The 24,649-nt window shown below is 43.0% G+C and overlaps 1 protein-coding gene across 1 annotated transcript in view; it reads right to left on the reverse strand.

Annotated features, from left to right (window-relative positions):
• The window catches only part of LOC141173086 (pleckstrin homology-like domain family A member 2), a 35,728-nt gene extending 27,921 nt beyond the window's left edge, over positions 1-7,807 (reverse strand). Inside the window, exon 1 of the mRNA XM_073657730.1 lies at positions 6,797-7,807. Coding sequence (XP_073513831.1) covers positions 6,811-7,221 — 411 coding nt within the window. The 5' untranslated portion in view covers positions 7,222-7,807 and the 3' untranslated portion in view covers positions 6,797-6,810. The remainder of the gene's footprint in view (positions 1-6,796) is intronic.
• Between the last annotated feature and the right edge of the window lie 16,842 nt (positions 7,808-24,649).

A 24,649-nucleotide genomic window follows, 5' to 3' on the forward strand; every position in this document is an offset into this window, starting at 1 on the left:
GAGGAATACATAGGGTCTGAGTCGCCAGCCATACGGGTGAGCAGCACGTTACACTCAGGGACGTGGGCTACAACACAACTATAAGCGGGGTAGCTAAAGAGTACAGGCAGAACGGCAGGCCTACAACTCTACCTGGCCAGGAGGATTCTAGGATTGCTCCCAGACTGACCGGGCCCTCATCCCTATCAAGTACTCCCGTTGGGGCCTATATAAGTGCCACCTGTAAAGACCCTGGGACTGCACTGCAAAGACTCCGTGTTATTATTACCGATACCCTGCACTACTACCACCGTCATCCATACACGCTGCCCTGAAGCTCCACTCTTCCTGTGGGGAGTCACATCACCTTGCTGCACACACCACCAGCTTCAGTGGACTGCTCCGCAGCGGCGGTTCCCAATAACCGCATTCCACAGGTGGCGTAGTCGGACTATACAAACAGATTCACATAAACTACCCTGGGTCACGGACCGGGTCACCGCCACGGTGACTACAACCCCCAGCATCTACTAGGCCCGGCTCCAGGTATCCCCACGGCCCAGGGGGCGCGTCAGAACCATATAGTAAGATGGGGCACATCATGTGTGACGGGTACTGTGAGGGCATTATGTTGTGTGAGGGGGCACCATACAACGTGAGGGGGCACTGTGGGCATATCAAAATGTGTGAGTGTTACTGTGAGGGTATTATGTTGTGTGACGGGGCACCATACATTAAGATGGAGTACTGTGGGCACATCATTATTTGTGAGGGGTACTGTGAAGGCATTATACTATGTGATGGAGCACCATACAGTATGAGGGGGCACTGTGGGCACATCATAATGTATGAGGGGTACTGTGAAAGCAATACGTTATATGACAGGGAACCATACAGTAAGATGGAGCACATCATGTGTGAAGGGGTACTGTGAGGGCATTATGGTGTGTGAAGGGGCATCATACAGTGGGAGGGGGCACTGTGGGCACATCATAATGAGTGAGGGGTACCGTGAAGTATTTATGTTGGGTGACGGGGAACCATACAGTAAGATGGGGTACATCATGTGTGAGGGGTACTGTGAGGGTATTATGCTGTGTGAAGGGGCATCATACAGTGGGAGGGGGCACTGTGGGCACATCATAATATATGAAGGGTACTGTGAGGGCATTACGTTGTGTGATGGGGAACCATACAGTAAGATGGGGCACATCATGTGTGAGGAGTACTGTGAAGGCTTTATGCTGTGTGAGGGGGCACCATACAATGTGAGGGGGCACTGTGGGCACATCATAATATATGAAGGGTACTGTGAGGGCATTACGTTGTGTGATGGGGAACCATACAATAAGATGGGGCACATCATGTGTGAGGGGTACTTTGAGGGCATTATGCTGTGTGAGGGGGCATCATACAGTGCGAGGGGGCACTGTGGTCATATCATTATCTGTGAGGGACACTGCAAGAGAATTACAGTGTGCGTGCGGACATCATATTGTGTAGAGGGTTATCATGGGCGGCCATGAAAGGGGTATCGTAGTGGGTGAGAACAGTAAGGGACATCAACAAGGGAACTATTTCGGTGTGGATGCACAGAAACAACTGGGCAAGATTGTGGATGAGACTTAGCCAACTAACTATGCCCTCTTTTAAAGTTGGGCGCTATGGCTGAATGGCAAACTCCCCGCACTTTCCGTCAGAATTAATTCACCCACACCAATGCTATTGGAACAATTTTTGGGGATCTGAGAGGGTAGACGATACCGTCGAAAATTGCTACTCTGTCATATATTTATATGTCAAGTCAATTGTGAAACTCATGGTCAGCATAACAATACTTATGGCCACCTGTGCTAATATGGACCATAAAGCATATCTAGGGCTGTGTTTTTATGGCGGAGCAGCTGGTGATTTAGTGCATCTTTATGGCGCCATAACAAACTGATTACATTGTGTTTCAGAAGCAGGTGTTATACGATGGAGGAGAAAATGGAAACCAGAGACGGCTCTCAGCGACCATCTGTGTTGAAAGGTGCAGCCAGGCCCCTGTTACTATGGAGACGGAGTAATGGCCCCTCATTAAAGCTAGGAAGCCATTGTTCCTGTTAGGACTTATCTAGGGACTTTACATGACACATTTATTGGGACTATTCAAGTGAATGAAGCAACTAAAAGAGAACTATGACAGGAAATAGTCTTCATATACTCTTCATGTAGCACAAAACATCGATGGCCTCCATTTTATTAGAAAGATTCTCTACTGAGTAAATAGTAGAAAAATCTGATTTAGTCCAATGCATAAAACACGCAAGGCAATTCCGCATGTGGAAAACGCGTGATAAACGCGCGAAAAATGCGCGATAAACGTGTGCGGAATTCCGCATGCGTTTTTCCGGGAGAGGACTTGCATTTATGCAGCAGAAATTTTCTGCTTCATAAATGCAACGTGGGCACATAGCCTTTATAGTGCAGGCGGAGACGAGTTGTAGTTTTGAATGACACTATTCACTTTATCATATAATGTACAAAAAAAACCAGATAAAATGGCAAGAAAAAAACTTGATTCCGCCATTTTTTATTATTATTTATTTAAATAAATGATCTGGCAATATGAATCTTCACATTACTGCAAAAGCCAACTTGTATTTTTATTATTTAAATGGTGGAATTGACTCTGTATTGACTCTCTTAATCTCCTGCACTGATGAGATCTGATGCAGTTGGATTCAACTATCTGGGCGTATCTAAGCTATTATATGCTATTATACCACAATATAAATGTATAATTGTTCAAAACTGACATAGAAGAAGTGATTTAAATGACTGTGCCCAAATTCTTTAATTGAGGATTAAAAGAGATATTGTGAGTCAATGCTGTTCTCCAGCATTGATGTGAGAGCGCAGCAGCGCCTCGTATTTTATGATGACTATTACGGTATTTTATTTTTAGTGAAAGGCTTTTTCCCCTCCTTCTCGTCCTAATCTTAACGGTTGACTTCTATGTCTTTTACTCAGAAATTAAAAAGTCCCCGCTGAAGCAATTCTCCATTAAGGAATAATAAACCTTTTAATCAGACTGCAGGTTTACTGTCCTGCACAATAAAAAACCCCATGATGTACAAATTAAAAGCCTTAAAGAGCATCTACAAATTGATTTTAAAGGGTGTATTTAAGCCCGTCAAGCCTTGACGCTTGCAACTAAAGGCGGTGTTCATTTTTTTTTTTTTGCGACCTTTTGCATTAAGGGGGTAATTACTTGCAGTGGGCACATTTCACAGTGCATGGTAAACATATGTTTTATTGCTATTTTGGTAACAAAAATACATGGCATTCTGGTCATTAAATTCTCAGTGTGGGACTCGGCAACAAGGTACAAACATCACATTTGGGTTTATGCAGCCGGCACAGGGCCGATACTAGTATTTATTTCTCAATGATAAGCTAATAATAAGTGTAAAATAAAAATCCTTCTACCGTTTTGTGTATGCTGCTCCATTGCTGGCTAATGTGTCTCTTCGGGTTGAAACCCTGTGTAAAGTGAGCCTAAAGTCATGTGTAGCTCAACTTCCATTTGCATCATCTTCTTGACCTCCTACAGTCAGTAGAACAGGGGTAGATGAAAGGCAATCCTGACGACATTGGTCTGTATGTAGTCTGTAACCAATATTTTCATCAAGAGTTTTTTCCTGAGGCACAATATGCACTAATGATCTGTTCACCCTCTTGAAAGTCATCCTTGGGTGTTATGGTCACATCTAAAGACCAGAATAGTGCAGCATGCAGAAACGTCAGACACCACGATATAAGCCTGATGACATGTGGTCCATCTGAAACGGTTTGGAATCCATCATTCAACTGACCCAACAACTGTCGGGGGAGAATTGGGAGGTTCCCATGTCCGTAAGATAGTCAACTAGTCCTATCAATATAGGTCAACTTTACTCAAAAGGGTTTGGCCACTTAAGGAGTTGTTTCGATTGGAAGAAGTTATCATGCAACCACAGAATAACTTCTAAAGGTTCCTTCCATTGGAAGAAGCTATCACGTAACTACAGAATCACTTCTAGAGGTTCCTTCCATTGGAAGAAGTTATCACATAACTACAGAATAACTTCTAGAAGGTCCTTCCATTGGAAGAAGTTACCATGTAACTACAGAATCACTTCTAGAGGTTCCTTCCATTGGAAGAAGTTATCACGTAACTACAGAATCACTTCTAGAGGTTCCTTCCATTGGAAGAAGTTATCACATAACTACAGAATAACTTCTAGAAGGTCCTTCCATTGGAAGAAGTTATCACGTAACTACAGAATCACTTCTTGAGGTTCCTTCCATTGGAAGAAGTTATCACGTAACTACAGCATAACTTCTAGAAGGTCCTTCCATTGGAAAAAGTTATCATGTAACTACAGAATAATTTCTAGAGGGTCATTCCACTGGAAGAAGTTTTCACATAACCACAGGATAACTTCTAGAGGATCCGAACGGTGAGACCCCAACTGATCTCCAGAATGTGGCTTTTTTTTTTCCCGGTACGTATGCTTGACCGATGCTCCATCCATCTATAGGACTGCTGTGGTGCTGTTACTCAGCTTTCTCCTGTTGCTCCATAGAGACTGAATGAAACATTAGTTGAGCATGCCCAGTGGGATAAAAGTTCCCCATTCTGGACATCAGACACCCACTGATCTAGACGTCATCAGCTGTGACTTTACACTTAATGTGACAGGCTATTAATTGCTCAATGACCACAAATTGTTCAGCAGCATTACCGAACACCCAACCCGTCATGTTTTTCTAACTTCGTACAACCCCTTTAACACTCTAGCTATATACACTCCTGAATATTAAAATTGTAGCACCAAGAAAAAAAAAGTCATGGAGATATGTTAACCACAAGATTGCTAGATCAAGATTCGCTGCTGGCAGCTCTCTTTGCAATTGTCGACCAATGACATCCCAGCTGTGCTCGATGGGAGACAAGTCTGGAGATGCTGCAGCCATGGTTGCACGTTTAGGCCACAAAGGCGGCTCACAGTAGCACCAGTAACACGTGTTGTAAAATGGCTCTTGGGACACGTTGAGAAACGACGGCACCAATGTTCCACCACCAAATCATTGTAACACCGGGCTGTTAGTACCTGGAATGAAAACTAGAGGGGTCTGGCTACCGTACATTATGCCGCCCTACCATAATTCCGGGACTGGTGTAATGTGAAAGCACGCGTGTATCTGCACATGGTGATGATGCTCGATACCGAATAAATCGAGATGTTTGGAAAATTCAGTTTGCATTTTTTCATCATTTGCATATCATTAACACGTCTATCCATCCTGTAATTTACATAAGTCCATAACTTTTCCTTCTTGGAGTTGCAATTTCAATGCTGATGAGTGCAAAAGAATTAAAGGTGTTGTATGCCAAAAACCTAAAATACCTAATTAGAAAATGCAATTATTTTTAGAAGAATGACAAAGTGCCTGAAGATCTTGCTTTTTAGAGAACGGCATAATCGCAAGAAACAATACCCAGAAGCCACCAGTTGTAGTCACCTTGGCAACCAAGGTTGACAGAATTTGAGAAAATCCTTGAAAAAAAAACCAAAGGAAATGAAACGCGCTGCAGATTTTCAAACCATATGATGAGAAAGACACTGGAACTCTTGTGTAGCCTTGTGATCCAGTTTGGCCTGACTTTCTGTTCTCAATCAATTACGTAAAAATTAATCTTTGCAGCTTCGACTGTAATTGGGACATTGCATGTGAGATGGAAAATGATTCAAAAGGCAATGAAAGGGAGATGCTGCTGCCCTTTAGCTGACTGAGCATAATAATCCCACAGAACAAAGCTTTACACTGCTAAACCCTCTGACAGGGATAAACCGAAAGGAGGATTAAAACATATTACCGGGCTTCTCGAGCTAAGAACTCAATTGCAGGTACTTCAACATAACAACTCGGTACTCTCACATAACTTTCTATTTATTGTGTCTGACGTCGTAACGTCACATCAAGACATGAAAAAAAAGGTACTATCTAATTTCTAAAATATTTACATGTCTACATACTTCTTCTGACCAACAAACACCAAAAAGACAAGCTTAAACACTCAACGCCAGGGACGATCTAGGTCATTGTGGACCTTATGGCCATAGCAATTTCTAACCGAAAAACACCATGCCTACGTCTACTCAAAACCTGGATTTTATGGAGTATCTTCTGGTAACCCTAATTTCCCATTTGTGAAAATGAATAAACATCCCGGAAAACTTAGATATGGGGAGCTTTTAGCCGTCAGTGGCCACAAGTAAAGTCAACATGATGAGCAACAATAAATTAGTGGCTAAGTAAGCTCTCCGATGTGCAGATCAGATCAACCGCCCAGGAAATGTAGATATTGGGAGCTTTTAGCCATCGGTGGCCTCAAGTAAAATCAACATGATGAGCAACATTAAATTAGTAGCTAAGCAGGATCTAAGCTCTCCAATGTGCAGACCAGACCAACCAGCTCCCTATATCTCAACTTTACTAGACCCTGTCTCTGTTGGAGTACATGGATCTTTAAGTGACCAATGGCAGCTTAGCAAATCAACTGGATCCATTGTAATCAAATAAAACATATTTGGCTTGGACCAACTTAACCTCTATCTATCGAGAAGAACAAGGTTACTTTTTGGTCCTAAATCTGGCACTAGCTAAGGAAAGTCAAAAACTTCTACAGTGATCAACAACAAATGAAACAGCTTATTGCTAGCTGCTTAAAATTGTGGAACCGTGAAAAAGAACTAATAAAAAAAGCTCTCAAAGTATCTCTTACCCCAGATAGGACAATCACGGTCCCCAGCTTCTTAAACGGTCCCCTGAATCCCGCGCCTGATGCTCTTTGCGCGCTCTTAGTTCTTGCACAGCTCTTGTATTTTGAAAGCCTACCAAGGCCAGGGTGATTTCTGCGTTCCATCGGCTTCGTTCCCTACAGCGAAAGTCTATCTCCTGTCCTTCCATGGTGACCAAGGTAAAGTAGACACGTTCCCCTTTTCTCTCCACGCATTCCAACTTGGCCAAGGAATCGAATCGTAAAACCTTGGCCTTGCCTTTCTTTCGAGAGTCTGTGTACAAATGTAGACCTTCAGGAGTCAGCACACATCTGCGTTTCTTCCATAGTTGAAGGAAGCTGTCACTCCTCTTTTCCAAGTCCCCTTCCTTAATGGTCACAGGAGATGATGCCATGATGCACTGGTTCATTAGTCTTTAATATTGAGTGGTCTTGATTGTTGATGGAGAACTTTAGGATGGATGGACCAGTTTTAGGCCATCCAATGGGTATATCTCTCAGCTATAACCATTTCTGAGTTTACAAAACTGTAATCTTTCCGTTTTTCTCTTCGAGAAGTCTTCTTTCTCAATGCAGAACTTCTTTAGGTCATGACAGCTGATTTTTGCAGACTTCCATAGAATTTTAAACTTCACTGCGGATAACACCACGACTTTCCAAACCTTCTTCGCCTACCAACAAGGTGGCAGCAGTACATGTCATGTAAAGCGTTCCAAATGGATCATGAGCAACGTAAAAGCTCGGAATCACAGGAAAGGAAATATCCAGATCTTCTTTAGGTGATAAGAGCAATGCAAACTAAGGAACTGTTTGCAGAGGGAGACAGCTTTGTGCTTGTAGGATGGATCTATGACTCCCTCTCTCCTCCTCATTCATGCCCCAGGCTTCTGGGTGGGACTGAATAGGTAGACGCTGTAAGTTCTTCCTAGTCACTCACACAAATGCAGCTGCAAGGAACAGTGCCCAGCCTAATAGGATGACTGTAGTTATTCACCGACTGAGATGTAGTTGGCTCCTCCTCGCTAGAAGGCAGCTAAACACACTGCAGACAAATACATAGTGGATTAACTCTATTATATCCTATTGACAGGCAGACTGAGCACAGGACACTAAAAAAGGTCAATGTTCAATCAACTCTAAGTAAAGGAGTTATGAAGAAATGGAGCAAAGGCATCTAAGGAAAATAAATTATTCCTAATGACTTTGTGCATCAGGAATAACGTTAGTATCGTAAGTCAAAAGTTTATCGGAGTTCCTGTAAAATTATTCAATCATCTCCGGTACTTGTGTTGTGATCATCGATTCTTGTAAAGGAAAAGTATTAAAACAGTTAACGGGTAAAAAGTTTCTTTTCACTTATTTTTTTTTTTTTACTTTGCCATAACTTTATATTTTTCTCCAAATCTTTTTTCTTCTTCCTACACTGCTCCAGAATTTGACATGCTCGAGGAAAGGACTATAGTCCTATAGTATTAAAGAAGGAACCTCAGCACCGAAGAAGACAGAGGCCATATAATTTTGTTTCGAGTTTTTCATTTATTTAGATCTGTCAAAGGGAAGAACAGATAATTATCTGTCAAACTTTTCGACCAACAAATGGACATCTGTAGTAGAGGTAGTAGGGTGGTCAGTGCTGTGTGTCCATTTTATATTTTTCCAACTATATATCTTTTTTTTTTAGGATGAGTTTCATTTTTCTATGGCCCCCATTTTTGTGCATATACTGTATATAACGAACAAACAAGAAAGCTCCCCACACCTGCAACAATTTCATCCTGGGTGTTACAACTCTCCTGTTAGTTTTTTTTTAGTTTGCTGGTCACATGACCATTTTGCCTATTTAATCCGGCTCCGCCCTCCTGGCTTTGCTGGACTTCTTTTGTATTTACTACTGTTGAGCTAGCTTGTTGCTCTGTTGCCGTTCTCTGTTAGTTTTGCTAGGTCTTCTGACCCCAATGCCTTTTTGTTGTGTGTTTGTCTTTGACTGCTACTATTTCTGCTAGGAGGTGTCCAACTTTTCCCAGTCCCTAGATCTTGTAGGGATCCCTCCCTCACATCTATAGGTCTGCGTTCAGACTAGCCGAGGACTTTAGCGGGTCTGATCGCAGGATCAGGTTCCCCGTTACATCGTAGGGATCTAGTTTAGTTCTATTGTAGGGACAGATCTCCTATCTTTCCTTAGTCTCTGTAGCAGATCATAACAGTAAGTCCAGCCATAAAAAAAAAAATTTTCTCTAAGGAAAGACCTCCAGTTTTCCATCATGGTCTCGATGCCAGATTTGGCTCAATGCTTGCAGGGACTCTCTCTGGAGGTGACCAAGCTCCAACAACACGTGAGTAGCTGTTCTGGAGCGCATTTTGTGGAACCTAAGGTACGTCTGCCTGATCTATTTTTTGGCGAACAACAAGATTTTTTTTCTTTTAAAAATGCTTGTCTATTATATTTTCGTTTGAGACCCGGATCCTCTGGTGATGAATCACAGCGCATAGGGATCATAATGTCACTTTTGCGCAAAGATCCTCAGGGATGGGCCTTCTCTCTCCAACCTAGTGATCCGTGCTTTAGATCAGTGGATAGTTTTTTTTCTGCTTTGGGTTTGTTGTACGATGATCCTGATCGTGTCTCATCTGCTGAGTCTGAATTAAGACGTTTGAGGCAGGGATCAGGTAATGTGGAAAAATATTGTTCTCACTTCCGTCGGTGGTCTGCCCAGGTGGGGTGGAACGATTCAGCTTTGAAAAGCTTGTTTCTTGCAGGGCTATGTGAAAGGGTAAAGGATTTACTGATTGCTTATCCCACACCTGGAAACTTGCAGGAGGCAATGCAATTAGCTATACGGGTGGACAGGAGACTGCGTGAAAGGGTTAATGAGAGCAAATCCTCTGCTATGTCAGCTTCGAGTCCTGAGAGGTTCTGTGCTGACAATGGAGAGCCGATGGAAATTGGGGCGATGGCACCCCGCTCTCAGGAAAAAGACCGCCGACTTTCTGAAGGCTTGTGTTTCTATTGCGGAAATTCTGGTCATTTTATTAAGAGCTGTGTGCTTCGTAAGAAGAAAGAAAAAAAAATGGTCAGTCATGCTCGTATTGCCTGTTTAAATTCTAAGGGAGTATTCCTATCTGCCACTACTGCTGCTCAGGATGAATTAATTGAATTTCGGGTATTTGTGGATTGTGGATCTACTCTGAATGTTATTGATGGGGGATTCTTGGAAAAACTTAGATTAGAACCTAAAACTTTGTCATCCCCTATTGCTGTGGTTTCTGTCGATGGCTCTCCCTTGAAGAGTGTTACTCACAAGGTCTGTGAATTTCCCCTCACTATTAATGGTATTCATCAAGAGAATTTGGATTTGGTGGTATTGGATAATTTGCCTTCTCCAGTAATATTGGGGTTACCCTGGTTAAAATTTCACAATCCTGTACTGGATTGGTCTACCAATGAAATTAAGTCCTGGAGCCCTAAGTGTTATGACAAGTGTTGTAACGGACGTATTGCTGCTGTGGATAGAGGGGAATTGCCTGTACCTATTCAGGATTTTTGGAGAGTTTTTTCTGAGGAGGAGTCGCAGGTTTTGCCTCCCCATAGAGACTATGATTGTACCATTGAATTTGTCCCTGGCGCGACTCTTCCTAAGAGTCGTTTATTTAATCTTACTATTCCTGAAAGAAAGGCTTTGGAAGAATACATACAGACAAGCTTGGCCGCCGGTCACATTAGGCCTTGCAAGTCTCCTGTGGCTGTTGGATTTTTTTTTGTAAAAAAATAAGATGGCGGTTTACGTCCTTGTCTGGACTTTCGTGAGATTAATAAAATTACTGTACGCAATCCTTACCCACTGCCATTGATTCCTGATTTATTTAACCAGTTAGTGGGGGCCAAGTGGTTCTCTAAAATTGATCTCCGGGGGGCATACAATTTGTTGCGCATGAAGGAGGGTGATGAATGGAAGACTGCTTTTAACACTCCTGTGGGTCATTTTGAGAATCTGGTTATGCCTTTTGGTCTCACCAATGCTCCAGCATTTTTTCAGAATCTTATTAATGATATCCTTAGACCTTTAATCGGCAAAAATGTGGTTGTGTATTTGGATGACATTCTGATTTATTCGCCTGATCTGGAGTCTCATTAGCGGAGCGTACGTGAGGTATTACAGTTATTAATGGACAATTCGCTTTTTGCTAAGCTGGAGAAATGTGAGTTCGCTGTACAGAGAATTAGTTTTTTGGGCTACATTATCTCCAGTGAAGGTTTTGAGATGGACCCAGTTAAAGTTCAAGCTGTGCAGGAATGGCCTAGGCCTATTGGTTTGAAATCGATACAGAGGTTTTTGGGTTTCGCCAATTATTACAGAAAATTCATAAAAAATTTTTCTATTATTGTCAAACCGCTGACCGATCTCACCAGGAAAGGTGCTAATGCGGTTCAGTGGACTTCTGAGGCCATTGAAGCTTTTGTGTTTCTAAAGGAGAGGTTCACCTCTGCTCCCATCCTTATGCAGCCTGATGTGACTAAGCCGTTTTTGGTTGAGGTTGATGCTTCTTGGGTGGGGGTTGGTGCGGTGTTGTCTCAGGAAAACAAGGATGGAGTACATCCCTGTGCCTTTTTTTCAAAAAAATTTTCCGAGACTGAACTTAATTACGATATTGGTAATCGGGAATTGCTGGCGATTAAACTCGCATTTGAACACTGGCGTCATCTCTTGGAAGGTGCTGAATTTCCCATTCAGGTTTTCACTAATCATAAAAATCTGATCTATCTTGATGCTGCCAAGCGCTTGAATGCCCGTCAGGCTAGGTGGGCACTTTTTTTCTCGCGGTTTAATTTTTCCGTTACTTACATCCCGGGTACCAAGAATGTTAAAGCGGATGCTTTGTCTCGCAGCTTTTCTCCCATGGTCGGTGTTGAGGAGGAAGAGGAGACCATTTTACAAGAAGGTGTTGTGATTGCTGCTGTGGACTCCGTTTTGGAGGATGAGATTCTTAAAGCACAGGAGAATGCCCCATCTAACACTCCCCATGGGAGGTTGTTTGTGCCTAGGACCTTTAGGAGAGATTTGTTTGTTGAGTGTCATGAGTCTCGGTTGGCAGGTCATCCAGGAATTTCTGAGACCAAGAGACTTGTGGGTCGCAGTTTTTGGTGGCCTGGATGGCAAAAGAAAGTCATTAAGTGGGTGCGCCAATGTACTGTGTGTGCAAGATCCAAGTCTTCGCATGCTCCTGCTGCGGGGTTGCTTTGCCCTCTGGAGGTTCCTAGTGCACCTTGGACACATCTGGCTATGGACTTTATTACTGACCTTCCTCCCTCTGAAGGTTTCACGGTCATTGGGTGGTCGTGGACCGTTTTAGCAAGATGTGTCACTTGGTTCCCTTCATCAAACTGCCTTGCGCTAAGACACTCGCCAAGGCCTTTGTCAAGGAAATTGTCAGACTACATGGTGTTCCTACTGACATTGTTTCTGATAGGGGACCTCAGTTCGTGGCTCGTTTTTGGCGTGCCTTTTGTGACAGGTTGGGAGTTCATTTGTCGTTTTCATCCGGATATCATCCTGAGTCTAATGGCCAGACAGAAAGGAAGAACCAGGATGTTGAGCAGTTCTTGCGTTGTTTTGTGGCAGACAATCAAGAGGGGTGGTCTGAGTTTCTGCCACTTGCTGAATTTGCTCTTAACAACCATACATCCTCTTCTGCTGGGTGTTCGCCTTTTTTTGGTTGTTCTGGGAGACATCCGTCTTTTGGGTCATTTTCCAAATTGGTTTCGGCTGTGCCTGAGGAGGAGAGTTTTTCCGGTGATTTGGAGAGAGTTTGGACGGATGTGCGTGGTAATCTTCAGGAGGCTAACAAGAAATCTAAGAGGTACTTTGATAGGAAACGGCAAGAGGTTTTGTTTGCTGTTGGTGACATGGTTTGGTTGTCCTCTAAGAATCTGCGATTGAGGATTCCTTCTAAAAAATTGGGTCCCAAGTTCGTAGGGCCCTTTAAGGTACTTCAGATAGTTAACCAATCTGCTGTTAGGCTGGAGGTTCCTACGTCCTGGAGGATTAATCCGGTGTTTCATGTTTCTCTGTTGAAAAAAGCTGATGTGTCGGATGGTGACGCCTCTGCCACTGTTCCTCCGGTGGTGGAGGACGGGGAATATGAAATTTCCCGCATCCTAAATTCTAGACGGTATAGATGGAGTTTGCAGTATCTCGTCGCTTGGAAGGGTTTCGGACCTGAGGATAACTCATGGGTGAGGGCGGATGATGTTTCTGCTCCCAGACTTGTCCGAGCGTTTCACAGGAGGTTTCCTGGTAAGCCTGGGCCTAGGGGATCCTCTTAGAAGAGGGGGTACTGTTACAACTCTCCTGTTAGTTTTTTTTTAGTTTGCTGGTCACATGACCATTTTGCCTATTTAATCCGGCTCCGCCCTCCTGGCTTTGCTGGACTTCTTTTGTATTTACTACTGTTGAGCTAGCTTGTTGCTCTGTTGCCGTTCTCTGTTAGTTTTGCTAGGTCTTCTGACCCCAATGCCTTTTTGTTGTGTGTTTGTCTTTGACTGCTACTATTTCTGCTAGGAGGTGTCCAACTTTTCCCAGTCCCTAGATCTTGTAGGGATCCCTCCCTCACATCTATAGGTCTGCGTTCAGACTAGCCGAGGACTTTAGCGGGTCTGATCGCAGGATCAGGTTCCCCGTTACATCGTAGGGATCTAGTTTAGTTCTATTGTAGGGACAGATCTCCTATCTTTCCTTAGTCTCTGTAGCAGATCATAACACTGGGTGCTTGAAGTATAAATTGAAGAAAATGGGCACTCCATCCTCATTGAAAGAATTCTTTATTGCTTAATCCATGTGCTTAGATATCGTAAAAACGGATAAATAACATCGGACGCGTTTCGGAAATACATTTATGACTAAGGAATGTATTTCCGAAACGCGTCAGTGGTATTTATCCATTTTTATGACGTCTAAGCACATGGATTAAGCAATAAAGAATTATTTTAAGGAGGACGGAGGGTGGCTTTTCTTTGATTTATACTGTATATGAATTATTGATTACCTGTGATGACATTTTTTTGGGGGGGATGCAAAAAAAACTTGCAATTCCGCGATTCATGTTTATTTTCCTTGATTTTTTTACAGTTTTTAGAAGGGTTTAAAATAATGAGTTATCTCTATTCTATGGGTCTGTAGAAACGCAGCCTATCAGGTTAGGGATTAACTGAGATGTTCACTGTAATGTGGCAGTGGGCTTCAAAATGTTAACTAAGAACCTCGTGTTCAATTTAGAAAAATTTTGCTCAGTCGCTGTAGATCAATTTATATTATTTGGATGTACGGTCCATGTCTCTTTCTAAAGTTATGTTTAAAAAAAAAAAGTTTTAAGAATATTAATAAATAAAACATAAAAATTCTAATCAGCCCCATTTTTGACATTTAAAAATAAAGAAATTAAATAAAAATTAAAAAATAACATATTAGGTATTGAAACTTTTTCAAAAGTCTGATCTATCAACTTTCAACCAATTCGGAAAATGCCATTGAAAAAAAAAAAATCTCAACGCCAGAAATACAATTTTTTAGTCACTATACTCCCCACCAAAAATACAATAAAAGGGATCAAAAGATTGTATGTACCCAAAATTCATACTAATAAAAATTACGGCTCAGCATTAGGACCAGCTGTCAGTCAGTGCTGTGGTGTGGTTACAGCCGCCACTCTCTATACAAAGACTGGAGACTGAATTCGGGCCGGCGCCGCCACTCATGGCTGAGACCCGAACCCTACCGGGAAGAATAAAGTTCATTTCCTCCCGGCAGCATGGGTCTAAGTGCCATATCTGCAGGTTAATAGTGTTTTTTATATGACAGGTTCCCTTTAACAAGTATTATTAATTTGCATGGAGCATTGCTATAAGACTCCAACGTCAACTGGTCTTTTTAAGGACGGCCAGTATTGTCCCAATGTTGTCTTGAGGGCATCCCACCCAGCCAGGCAGAGTCTGCTCTACACCAATCAATGGGGCAAACAGGCCGTCTGTAGATGAGTTTCTGAGATGAGGTTCTATGTCCTCTATTTGAATGAAGTGGTGGTCACACATGCTCACTAATGGTCTTTTAATTGTCTATAGGACTGAGGAGATAACCTAGTGGGCCAATCCTTTTTAATGATAAAATTTCAGTCTCACCATGAAAGAGAAAACTTACTTCATACTGGTTCTAAATTGAACCCAATAATAATAATACAATATTGTCACGCAGTCACCTACCCCTGCTCCATCACTGATTGTCTGTGTGAGGCATGAAGTTCCACTCATCCAGTAAACTAGATAATTACCATGGCCAAATAGGTGGTCTAGCTGACTATCCGCTCACAGAAGCAAGTCAGTGGACTAAGCAATGGACAGGTTTGGTGGCCAACCGGTCATTCTTTTTCAATCCCCTTGGTCTTGTCGCCTTTGCCAGCTATTGTATACTTTTTTGGATAGTGCACTTTTTGGATTGCTTCTTTATGTTTGTGAACATTTTTCCTGGATGCCCTCTTTTTTTTTGACACCTGGACTGCCTGACTCCTCTCCATCTTGAATCTGATTGACCTCCTGGCAGTGGTGTAGCTTGAAGCACCTGAGCCCCAATGCAAAATCTCCAAGAGGGATCTCAGTTGTTATGAGACATTAATAGCATTGGTCTTCTCATATGGGACAAAAGGACCCTTTGAACTTTTGGGGCCTGGGTAGGAGTAGAACCCCTACACAACGTATACTTACTCTTCTGACTCCTTAACACTGATCCTGCTATACCTAACTAAACACTAGGATCCTTGTCCCCAACTCTTTGATTCTGACCTGGCTTGTTTAATTTTTCATCAGCTTGCTCCACCAGCCAGGAGACATAACTTTTGGGCCCTGCAGTGGAGCCCAAATATCCAATAGAGATTAAAAGGTATAAAACAGGGTAAAAACCTTGCTAAGCAGAGTAGCTAGCGCTAAGCCTTACGGATCCTACAAACATTAGATTGAAGAACTCAACTGATCTGATCGGTCCTGTGTTTGAGCTGTCGGGAGAGATAGTTGTCAGACAACGATCGTTCGGCCAACAGATATCCAATGTGTCTTGTGGCCTTTACTGTAGATTTTCACAAGTATGCTGTAAACTATAAAGATATATTAAGAATTTAATCATTTGGGACCTAAATTGACATGATGATATAAGGTAGAGATTGGTAAACTGTCAGTACCCTTAAGGTTTTGGCAGCGGAGAGCAGCACCAATTCTGAGAACTAGAGGATCAGAGAACAAACTCATTTCCATTTATTACTTCTGCAGGACCTAAGAAGAATTAATTAAAAATACCTTGACTTGTACTTGTGAAGAACACTCGGTAGGTGTGGTGTCATGTAGTCTTTTTTTTACAAGTTGAGAGCATCTTCACTTCCTTCTATGGTTAACCCTATAAACATTATAGATTTGTTCCCAGGCTTCCCACCTAATCCCACATCAAAGATCGGAACGGTTTGTTATTTGAAGGAACCTCTTTGCTTCCGGTGACATTTAGTAAATTACCACCTACCTGGAAAGCCCAGAAGACTTTCGGAGAAATAAGGTTGTGTCACCACAAGAGGAGTTTTCTCCTTCGCAACCCTGGGATTTTCCGTTTTTGCTCCCCTTGTTCCCAGAGCCATAGCGTTTTTATTTTTTGGTTAATATGGCCGTGTGAGGGCTTATTTTTTGCGGGACGAGTTGTACTTTTCAACGCCATTATGAGTTTTACCATATCGTGTATGGGATAATGGGAAAAAATTCCAAGTGCGGTGAAATTGCAAAAAAAGTGCAATACCACAGATGTTTTTTTTTTATTTTTTTTACCACGTTCACTGAATGCTAATACTGACCTGCCATTATTATTCTTCAGGTCATTATGAGTTCGTAGACACCAAACATGTATAGGTTCTTTTTTATTTAAGTGGTGAAAAAAATTCCAAAGTTTGGTAAAAAAAATAAATGGCGCCATTTTCCAAGACCTGTAGTGTCTCCATTTTTCGGGATCTTGGGCCGGGTGAGGGCTTATTTTTTGCGCACCGAGCTGACGCTTTTATTGATACTATTTTGGGGTAGATCTGATGTTTTGATCGCCCGTTATTGCATTTTATTGCAATGTTGCGGCGACCAAAAAACGTAATTCTGGCGTTTAGATTATTTTTCTCGTTACGCCGTTTACCGATCGGATTAATTCTTTTTTTATATTGATCGAACGGGCAATTCTGAACGCGGCGATACCAAATATGTGTATGTGGGTTTTTTTATTATTATTTTATTTTGAATGGGGCGAAAGGGGGTGATTTAAACTTTTATATTTTTTTAATTTTTTAAATATTTTTTAAAACATTTTTTTTTCACTTTTTGCTTGCTTCAATAGTCTCCATAGGAGACTAGAAGCAGCACGTGTCTGATCGCCTCTGCTACATACAGGTGATCAGCAGATCATCAGCTGACATGTGCCCGGTTCAGTGCGGGCTCAGCGCCGGAGCCCTCACTGAACCGTGGGGTTACAGCCTGTGCGTACAAATATGATGTTTTAATTAACCAGTCAAAGAAGAAGCCATTCAGTAGATATTCATTTATCTTCTGTGACCCGGACAGCAGGAGAGACTGGAAATATTTTGGGCTTTGATGTCCAAAGAAGAAAAATCACTTTGAAAGCTTTAAGGAAATCGTTATAAAAATAATGAGATGGGAGCACAATGAAATACCTGTACCTAAATCATATCTGTACCATACCCGAACCTGTACCAAATCACACAATATGTACTCCTCATACTCAACACTGAAATTGCAGCACCAAGAAAGAACAGTCATGGAATGATGGAAATCACAGGATGGAGATGTTACTGATCTACAAATGATGAAAATATGGAAACAACATTTTCAAAACCTCTCGATTATGAGCACCATGTGCAGAAATACCCATACTTATAGCTTTGGTTGCCATTAATGAAGTTATTAATGGTCATCTGAGGAATGTTCTTCCACACAGAATACACTTGGGAAAATCATCGAGATCTGCTGCTGGCGGCTCCCTTTGGATTTGCAGACCAATGACTTCCCGGATGTGCTTGATAGGAGACAAGTCTGGCAACGCTGAAGGATATAGTAGCACGTTTAGGCCACAGTAGGATGAGCAACATGAGGCCTGGAATTTTGTGTTAAAAATGGCTCCTGGGACACTTTGGAAAAATGGCTATAGCCTTGGTTGCATTACCAAATCAATGTAACGCCGAGCTGTTAGTGCACCTGGAATGACAACTGGAGTGGTCCAGTTATCGTACGTTATGCCACTTCTCACCATGATCCCGGGAGTAGGAGCGGTGTGATGTTCCCTTGTGAAGGCCTCTTTTTGGTGTTGCCCACGTGGTCTCGTCAGATTAGAAGAATGAAGTATAGTGATCCATTCTGTTCTGCTAGTGAAATTAGATGTCACATACCGAGCCTCAAGCATCACACAACGTCTACACAAACCTCAAAAGGCGTTTGCATGTGACGCGCCCAGGGGATGGGGAACGACTCGGCGCCCGGGCCTTGTTGTTGATGCCTGATCTCTGGGGATGTCGCGGTGGCCGGCTCCCGGGCTCGTACCCTGGGGTCACTCTTAAAAGAAGGGTGAAACTTGTATGGGATAGGGGAATGTTCGTGACGCCACCCGTGGTGTCTGGTGAAGATCACCAGCGCTGCGACAGTCCTCTGAGGCCGGTGTTCAGGCAGCTTAGTTGGTGCGGCTCCCCACAGGTAGAGCAGGGCCTCAGGGCAGTGTAGAGAGGGTGTAGAATAGAGCGTTGGCGGGTGCAGAGCCGCGGAGGAAAGAACAGACAGAGGCAGTAGTTGAAGTCATCCAAGTCTTTACTCACGGTGGTGTTTTCTCAGATGAGAGCTTCTCCCTGCTGTCACACGGCGAGCTGCGGCCGCCAGGGTGGAGTTCAGCACACTCCAGGTAGTCCAGGAGCGCTTGACAGGACCCCCGCTCTAGTGTGTTCCTCTCTTGTTGAACTTCTCCCGCCTTGTGTCCCCCGCTGAGTCCCGTACGGATACTGCGATTTCCCTTGTGGGTAACGTGTAGTTCCAGGACCGACTGGGTGCCCTTTTTGGTGACTTGTGGTGAGAACGTGGCGTAAGGCCGGGTCCCTCTGGATAAACTCAGATTAGGGCATAGAGGTGGCGACTCCGCTCCATCCGTATCCCCCTGGGATCCACATAAGCCTCCGGACTTTTCTGACAGAGACGTAAAGTGCAAAGTCAGATAATCGGGGAACGGTACCCCCTCTTGCAGCAGGGTCTCTCTGGCAGGGCCAGAATAAGGTATGCAGGTGGCGACTCCGTTCCGTCCGCACCCCCTGAGATCCTTTCGCCTGTGGAGCCTATCTCCTCTGCTCCCCTCCTGGACCTTCTTGGTTGGACCCTGACCGGGGACAGAGCCGGTTATGACTCTACCCCGACCCCCCGTCTCCAGGCCTGAGACCGGGAAACGTTGACCCTCAGCCGGCTGCAGCTTTGTGCTGACTTGCCGTCCCAAAGACCCACGACCAAAGACCTTGTTAATAAAATGGCCTCCAGTTATATAGAATTCTAATTAAGTGCTTAAGTAAAATGCTTCCTCCACCCTCACTCACTACGTGGTTCCCCCTAACTTTGGTTCCCCCCAACTCCTCCATTCAGGCCCGGGGCAGCACTATGGTGCTTTAGGCCCCCTTCAGAACTGGAGTGGTGTAGTATTGAGTGTGTGGTTGGGGTCCTGTGTAGTATTCCATCCTTACCTGAGAGAGGAGATACCACACCTCGTTCTGAGGTGCAGTACCCCTGTGGCAACCGAACCCTCAGGGGCGCCACACATGACATAGGTCTAGGTCTACTAGCCGGACATCGAGCTACAGGTGTCCATTGACCTCATAACACCACTCTCAAAGGCTATCATGGTGTAGAGCAAGACGTCAATGGACTCTTCAACGATGAGTCAGTTTTTGTTTTGGACACAATGATAGACGGAGATTGGTCTGGAGACCACGTGGGCAACGTCATGAAGAGGAGACATTTTTAAACAAAGGCCGAAAGTTTTAATCAGTTCAATGCCACAGTCAATAGTGATCGTGACATCTAAGGAATTTAACAGAAGGTGGTGACACCCACTATTACCCCATTGGTACCCCTGTAAGGGTACCAATAGACTGTCACGGGAACCGGAGGCCTATCAAAGGTCCCTTGGGTCCGCCATGTTTATTTTTCCATCAGTAAATCACTGACAGACAGTAATACGCTTCAATACAGAAGGAATTACTAAGTCAAGTCCCTTCGTGAGCAAGAAACGAAAAATCAATAAAGTATATTAAAAAAAGATTTAAAGTAAAAAATCAATACATTTCATTTTTTTTGCATTAAAAATCCCTAAATAGAGCAAAAATAATGTAAAAAAATATATACTGCATATAAATATTTGATATAACTGCATTTACAACAATGTTATATACAGTTTAAAAGCAAAATTTGACAAAATTGCTTTTTTATTTACCACCGACTCTAGCCAACATGAATAATAGCTAATAATAGTAAGTTGACATAAAAATAAAAATGCTAAAACCTTTTTTTCTATGAAAAATTATTTTAGTTTATAAATGAGAAAACAAAAAGGAACAAAAATACTTTATAACCTTTGTTAAAAATTATATTTATATCTTCCAATGAGCAATATGAAAAAAACTAAAAATGGCATACTCACTGCTCCCGCCTTAAAAAAACAAGTCGATTAACATTAAAAATAAAATAAAACAAGCCCTCATATGACTAAATCAACAAAAAAATCTAATGAAAAGCAAGTATAAAAAATATAGGCTGGTTCTGATGGGGTTAAAAAAAAGTTTAGCAATTTTCAGTAAGATTTTAATTAAAATGACCTGACATACCAGTGACAACTAATTGTACATTGAGTGAACCATCAAACCATGGACAACAAAATGATTGTTCCTTTGCCTTTAGTATCCTTCGAATTTGATCTGCCTGATTGAATCTGAATGACTGGGAAAAAAAAACCAAAAGCTCGAAAGCTGAGATGTTCTAGTTTTGAGACAATGCGAGTCCTGCTACCGGTCATACCAACCAGTACTGGTAGTCTCATTCAATCAAGACCAGTCCATCAAACCAGTCACGTAACGTGGATTGCCAGTAGTGAGGGCAAGTCAAAAATTGTGCTCCCTAACCCAATAATAATGCCCCCTTAATACAAATAATGCCTTCCGTAGTGCACCCTACAAAAGTGTTGATGCCCCCTGAGTATCCCTTTCAAAAGTAATAATGCCATCTCCTAAAGAAAATGAATGCTCATCTAATTCAACTGGCCGAAACCTTTTCTCCTCACAGTGTGGGCCAACAGTGGAGTATAAGAAGCACGTGCCGGCAACATTTTTTCATTCCTCTTTTTTATAGGCTTTTCCACCATGGAGCTCGGTCAGATGATACAAGATTCCTGGAGGCTTGCCCAAGAAACCTTTATGAAGTTCCAAAAAGGCTTTGGAGGGAACCTGGGAGATGTCGACTCAGCCGAAAGTACGGGGAATCTCCTCTTTTCTGGGAGCTTTCCTGTTATGGGCTCACCTGGAATGGAAGGATTCTCTAAGCCATAGGTCAAAGTGAGCAATATGGACCGAAGGTGATGGCATGTGGAATAGAGAGGTCCGGGACAGCAGGTTATATTTGTCAATAGACAAACAAGCAGAGAATGGATCACCAGAAGAAGCATAGCCAAAAGTGTGGATATACACAGGAACTGTAGATGTAAAATCAGTCCAGACGGAGTTGTAGCTGAAGGCAGAATTGTATGCTCATAGTAGACAGATGGTCCTAGGCAGGGATGTAGGCAGCAGAGATGAACAGGCAAACCGAGAGCACTTTCTTATAGAGAATATTCACTCTGCAGCAGGGTTAGTAGTGTGAACAGAAACAGAGAAGAGTTTGATATGCTTACAGCAGACGAAGGGTTGATCAGCAGGTCTAAGCAAAGAATTAAATTCAGGTAGTAAAGAAACAAGACAGGCATTTGTTGAAGAGATGATTAGCCAACTGGGGTAATGGTCAGGCAAAGCCCAAAGTAAGTGAACACAAAGCTTACTGAATACTCAGACACACAGAGCTGCCTGAGTCGGCATTAAAAGATGATGATGTCTCATGAGTTTGAGAAAAGTGGCAAAAACATCGGGAAAAGGAGAATGACCCGACCCTGGAGCCAAAACAGGTGAGTAAACTCCCAGATGTTCCGGAGGAGTGGGCAAGTACGTGTTATACTATATGGTGCTTATAATGAGGCCCTATATGTTATGGCTGTTTGTGCACTATATGACCGTACATATAGAAGGCACAGCACATGGTGGAAAAAAATCTCAGAAAATATTATTACAGTGCTCTCCAGTATAGCATTTAGGTCAATAAGAATCATAGTATAAGACGATCTCCTCTTTCATCAAACATTTGGGAAAAAAAGTGTTGACATTGCATTGCACATAACAGCAGGGTTTAGACAATGGCATGCCTGGAAACAGGATTACAGTGCAAAGCAGCTCAGCGTTTCCCTGGTCATATACATCTGGCACAGCGCACACAGACATTAATCTCCTCGGCTTAAAGTGAAACGATTATTAAAAAATTTTACAATCCTATTTTATATCTTAACACAATCGTAAAAAGAAAACTGTGTAATCCAAATTACATTTAGACACCAACTTAAACTGCATCTGTCACCTACGCGTATGACACAGGCCCACATTTTATGTGCGGCCTTTCATTTCTCATAGAAGTATGCATCATGCCTTAATGATATCTTAAAGAGAGTTTACTACTGACTCGCCCATTAAAGCAAAGTCTTAAAGGGGTTGTAAAGGGTTAGAAAAATGACTGATTTCTTTGTTTGCCTGCCCATGTGATGCGTATGGTATTGCAGTTTAGCTTCACTGAAGTTAAAGGGATTGACCAGGCTTGGGGGCTCAAGTTTGCAGCCACTCTGTGTGACTGCAGACTTGTGAATCCTCACAGTGCACACAATGTGTGCAGATAGGATACCCTGGTGTCAACACTGGGAGCATATTTGCATACTTCAGGTCACATTCCGACTAGACGTGTCCAACTTCACTCAATTGACTTGTATTAAGCAAAGTCGGACACGTCTAGTCGGCATGTGACCGCATGTATGCAAATCACTGCCGGCACCAGAGAATCCTCACAATGTGCACTGAGAACACTCTGACGATTCACAAGATTACATAAAGTGACTTCAGACTTGTGAATCCTCAAAGCACGCACAATGCGTGCTGGCAGGATTTGCCTGTGCTGGGAACATATTTGCATATTTCCGGCCGGCCACATTCCAACTAGACGTGTTCATCTTCACTCAATTCTCTTGTATTGAGAAAGGCCTGACATGTCTAGTCAGCATGTGACCTCATATATGTAAATCGCTTCTGACTTCGGCACTGGAGAATCCTAACAGTGTGCACTGAGCACACTCTGATGATTCACAAGACTACATAAAGTGACTGGAGGCTTGTGAATCCTCAAAGCGCACAATGCGTGCTGGCAGGATTTGCCAGTGGCGGGAACATATTTGTATACTTCCGGCCACATTCCAACTAGACGTGTTCAACTTCACTCACTTCTATTGTGTTGCTAAAAAGCCCGCCATGTCTAGTCGTCATGTGACCATATGTATGCAAATTGCTCCCAATGCCTGCACTGGAAAATCCTCATAGTGTGCACTGAGCACGCTCTGATGATTCACAAGGCTACATAAAGTGACTGCAGACCTGAACCCCAAGCCTGGACAACCTCTTTAATGGTGTTGAGCTTTAATACCTCCTTGTGTAACATGCCATCCAATCAGTCAGTGTAGAATAAACGTATTGCTATCCGTCACCCGAATGTGGAGAAATCCAAGATTTTTGCAATATACAATTGAGGCGTTAAGTGCTTTGTCACTCCCATAGCACTTAAAAGAGGTTATCTCCATCCTTAGTACCTCCCTCTCTATGAGCGATATCTCAATGTGTCTGTGACATCAGGTGCTGGCCAGGAGATCTAGCGGCTTCGTAGATCACCGCTTTAGCGGGCATTAGATTCAGCATGCGCCTCCTAACCATGCTGTAGACCAAGAAGCGCCAAGCGTCCTCCTTACTCTACATTCTCTCCTGATTTCCAAAGTTGGAAGTTAAGATGACATATCAGAAGATCGTTCTCACTGACTTGCCACTTTAAGTGTAAATCCCGAGGCATTCCTGGTATTTAAATATCACTTGAGCAGTCGGGTTTCGCCCTGTAAGTAATATTGGCATAGCACCCCGTGTAATACCGCGCCTCAGTGTTCTTGCATCCACTTCTCTCCTTTCTATCTTACTTCCGTCAGGTTTGGCACCGGGTAACTGTTTGTCTTTGTTCTGCCCAGTGAATGAGACGATCATGTGAATGTGGTTTAATGAATGGGGCTTTACAGGAGCTCAGATACTGTAAAAGTCAGACCGTGCCAGCCAGTAAGGATCATCAGGAGGCCCAGATACAGGCCGCTGATTGGACCGGGCGTTATTGGGGCTCAGCCCGGAGGGGCGGGGGCAACATTCCATCTTGTGCCATTCACCTTTTCTGAGACGCTGAGAGTTGTTATCTGAAAACCTCAAAGGCTGCAAACAGGTCTCTGATTACGTAGTCATGCACCAGGAGTAGATAGAGTTTCTGTAGACGCTGTAACCCATATTCCGGTGTGGTGTCGGCCTCCAGGATTTCCTGAAAATAAATACTGTGGGGAAAATTACTATTTGATACACTGACGATTTTGCAAG

This window comes from Phyllobates terribilis, unplaced genomic scaffold (assembly GCF_046119375.1).
Source record: "Phyllobates terribilis strain yellow unplaced genomic scaffold, ASM4611937v1 Scaffold_12__6_contigs__length_324123572, whole genome shotgun sequence".
Classification (NCBI taxonomy): Eukaryota; Metazoa; Chordata; class Amphibia; order Anura; family Dendrobatidae; genus Phyllobates; species Phyllobates terribilis.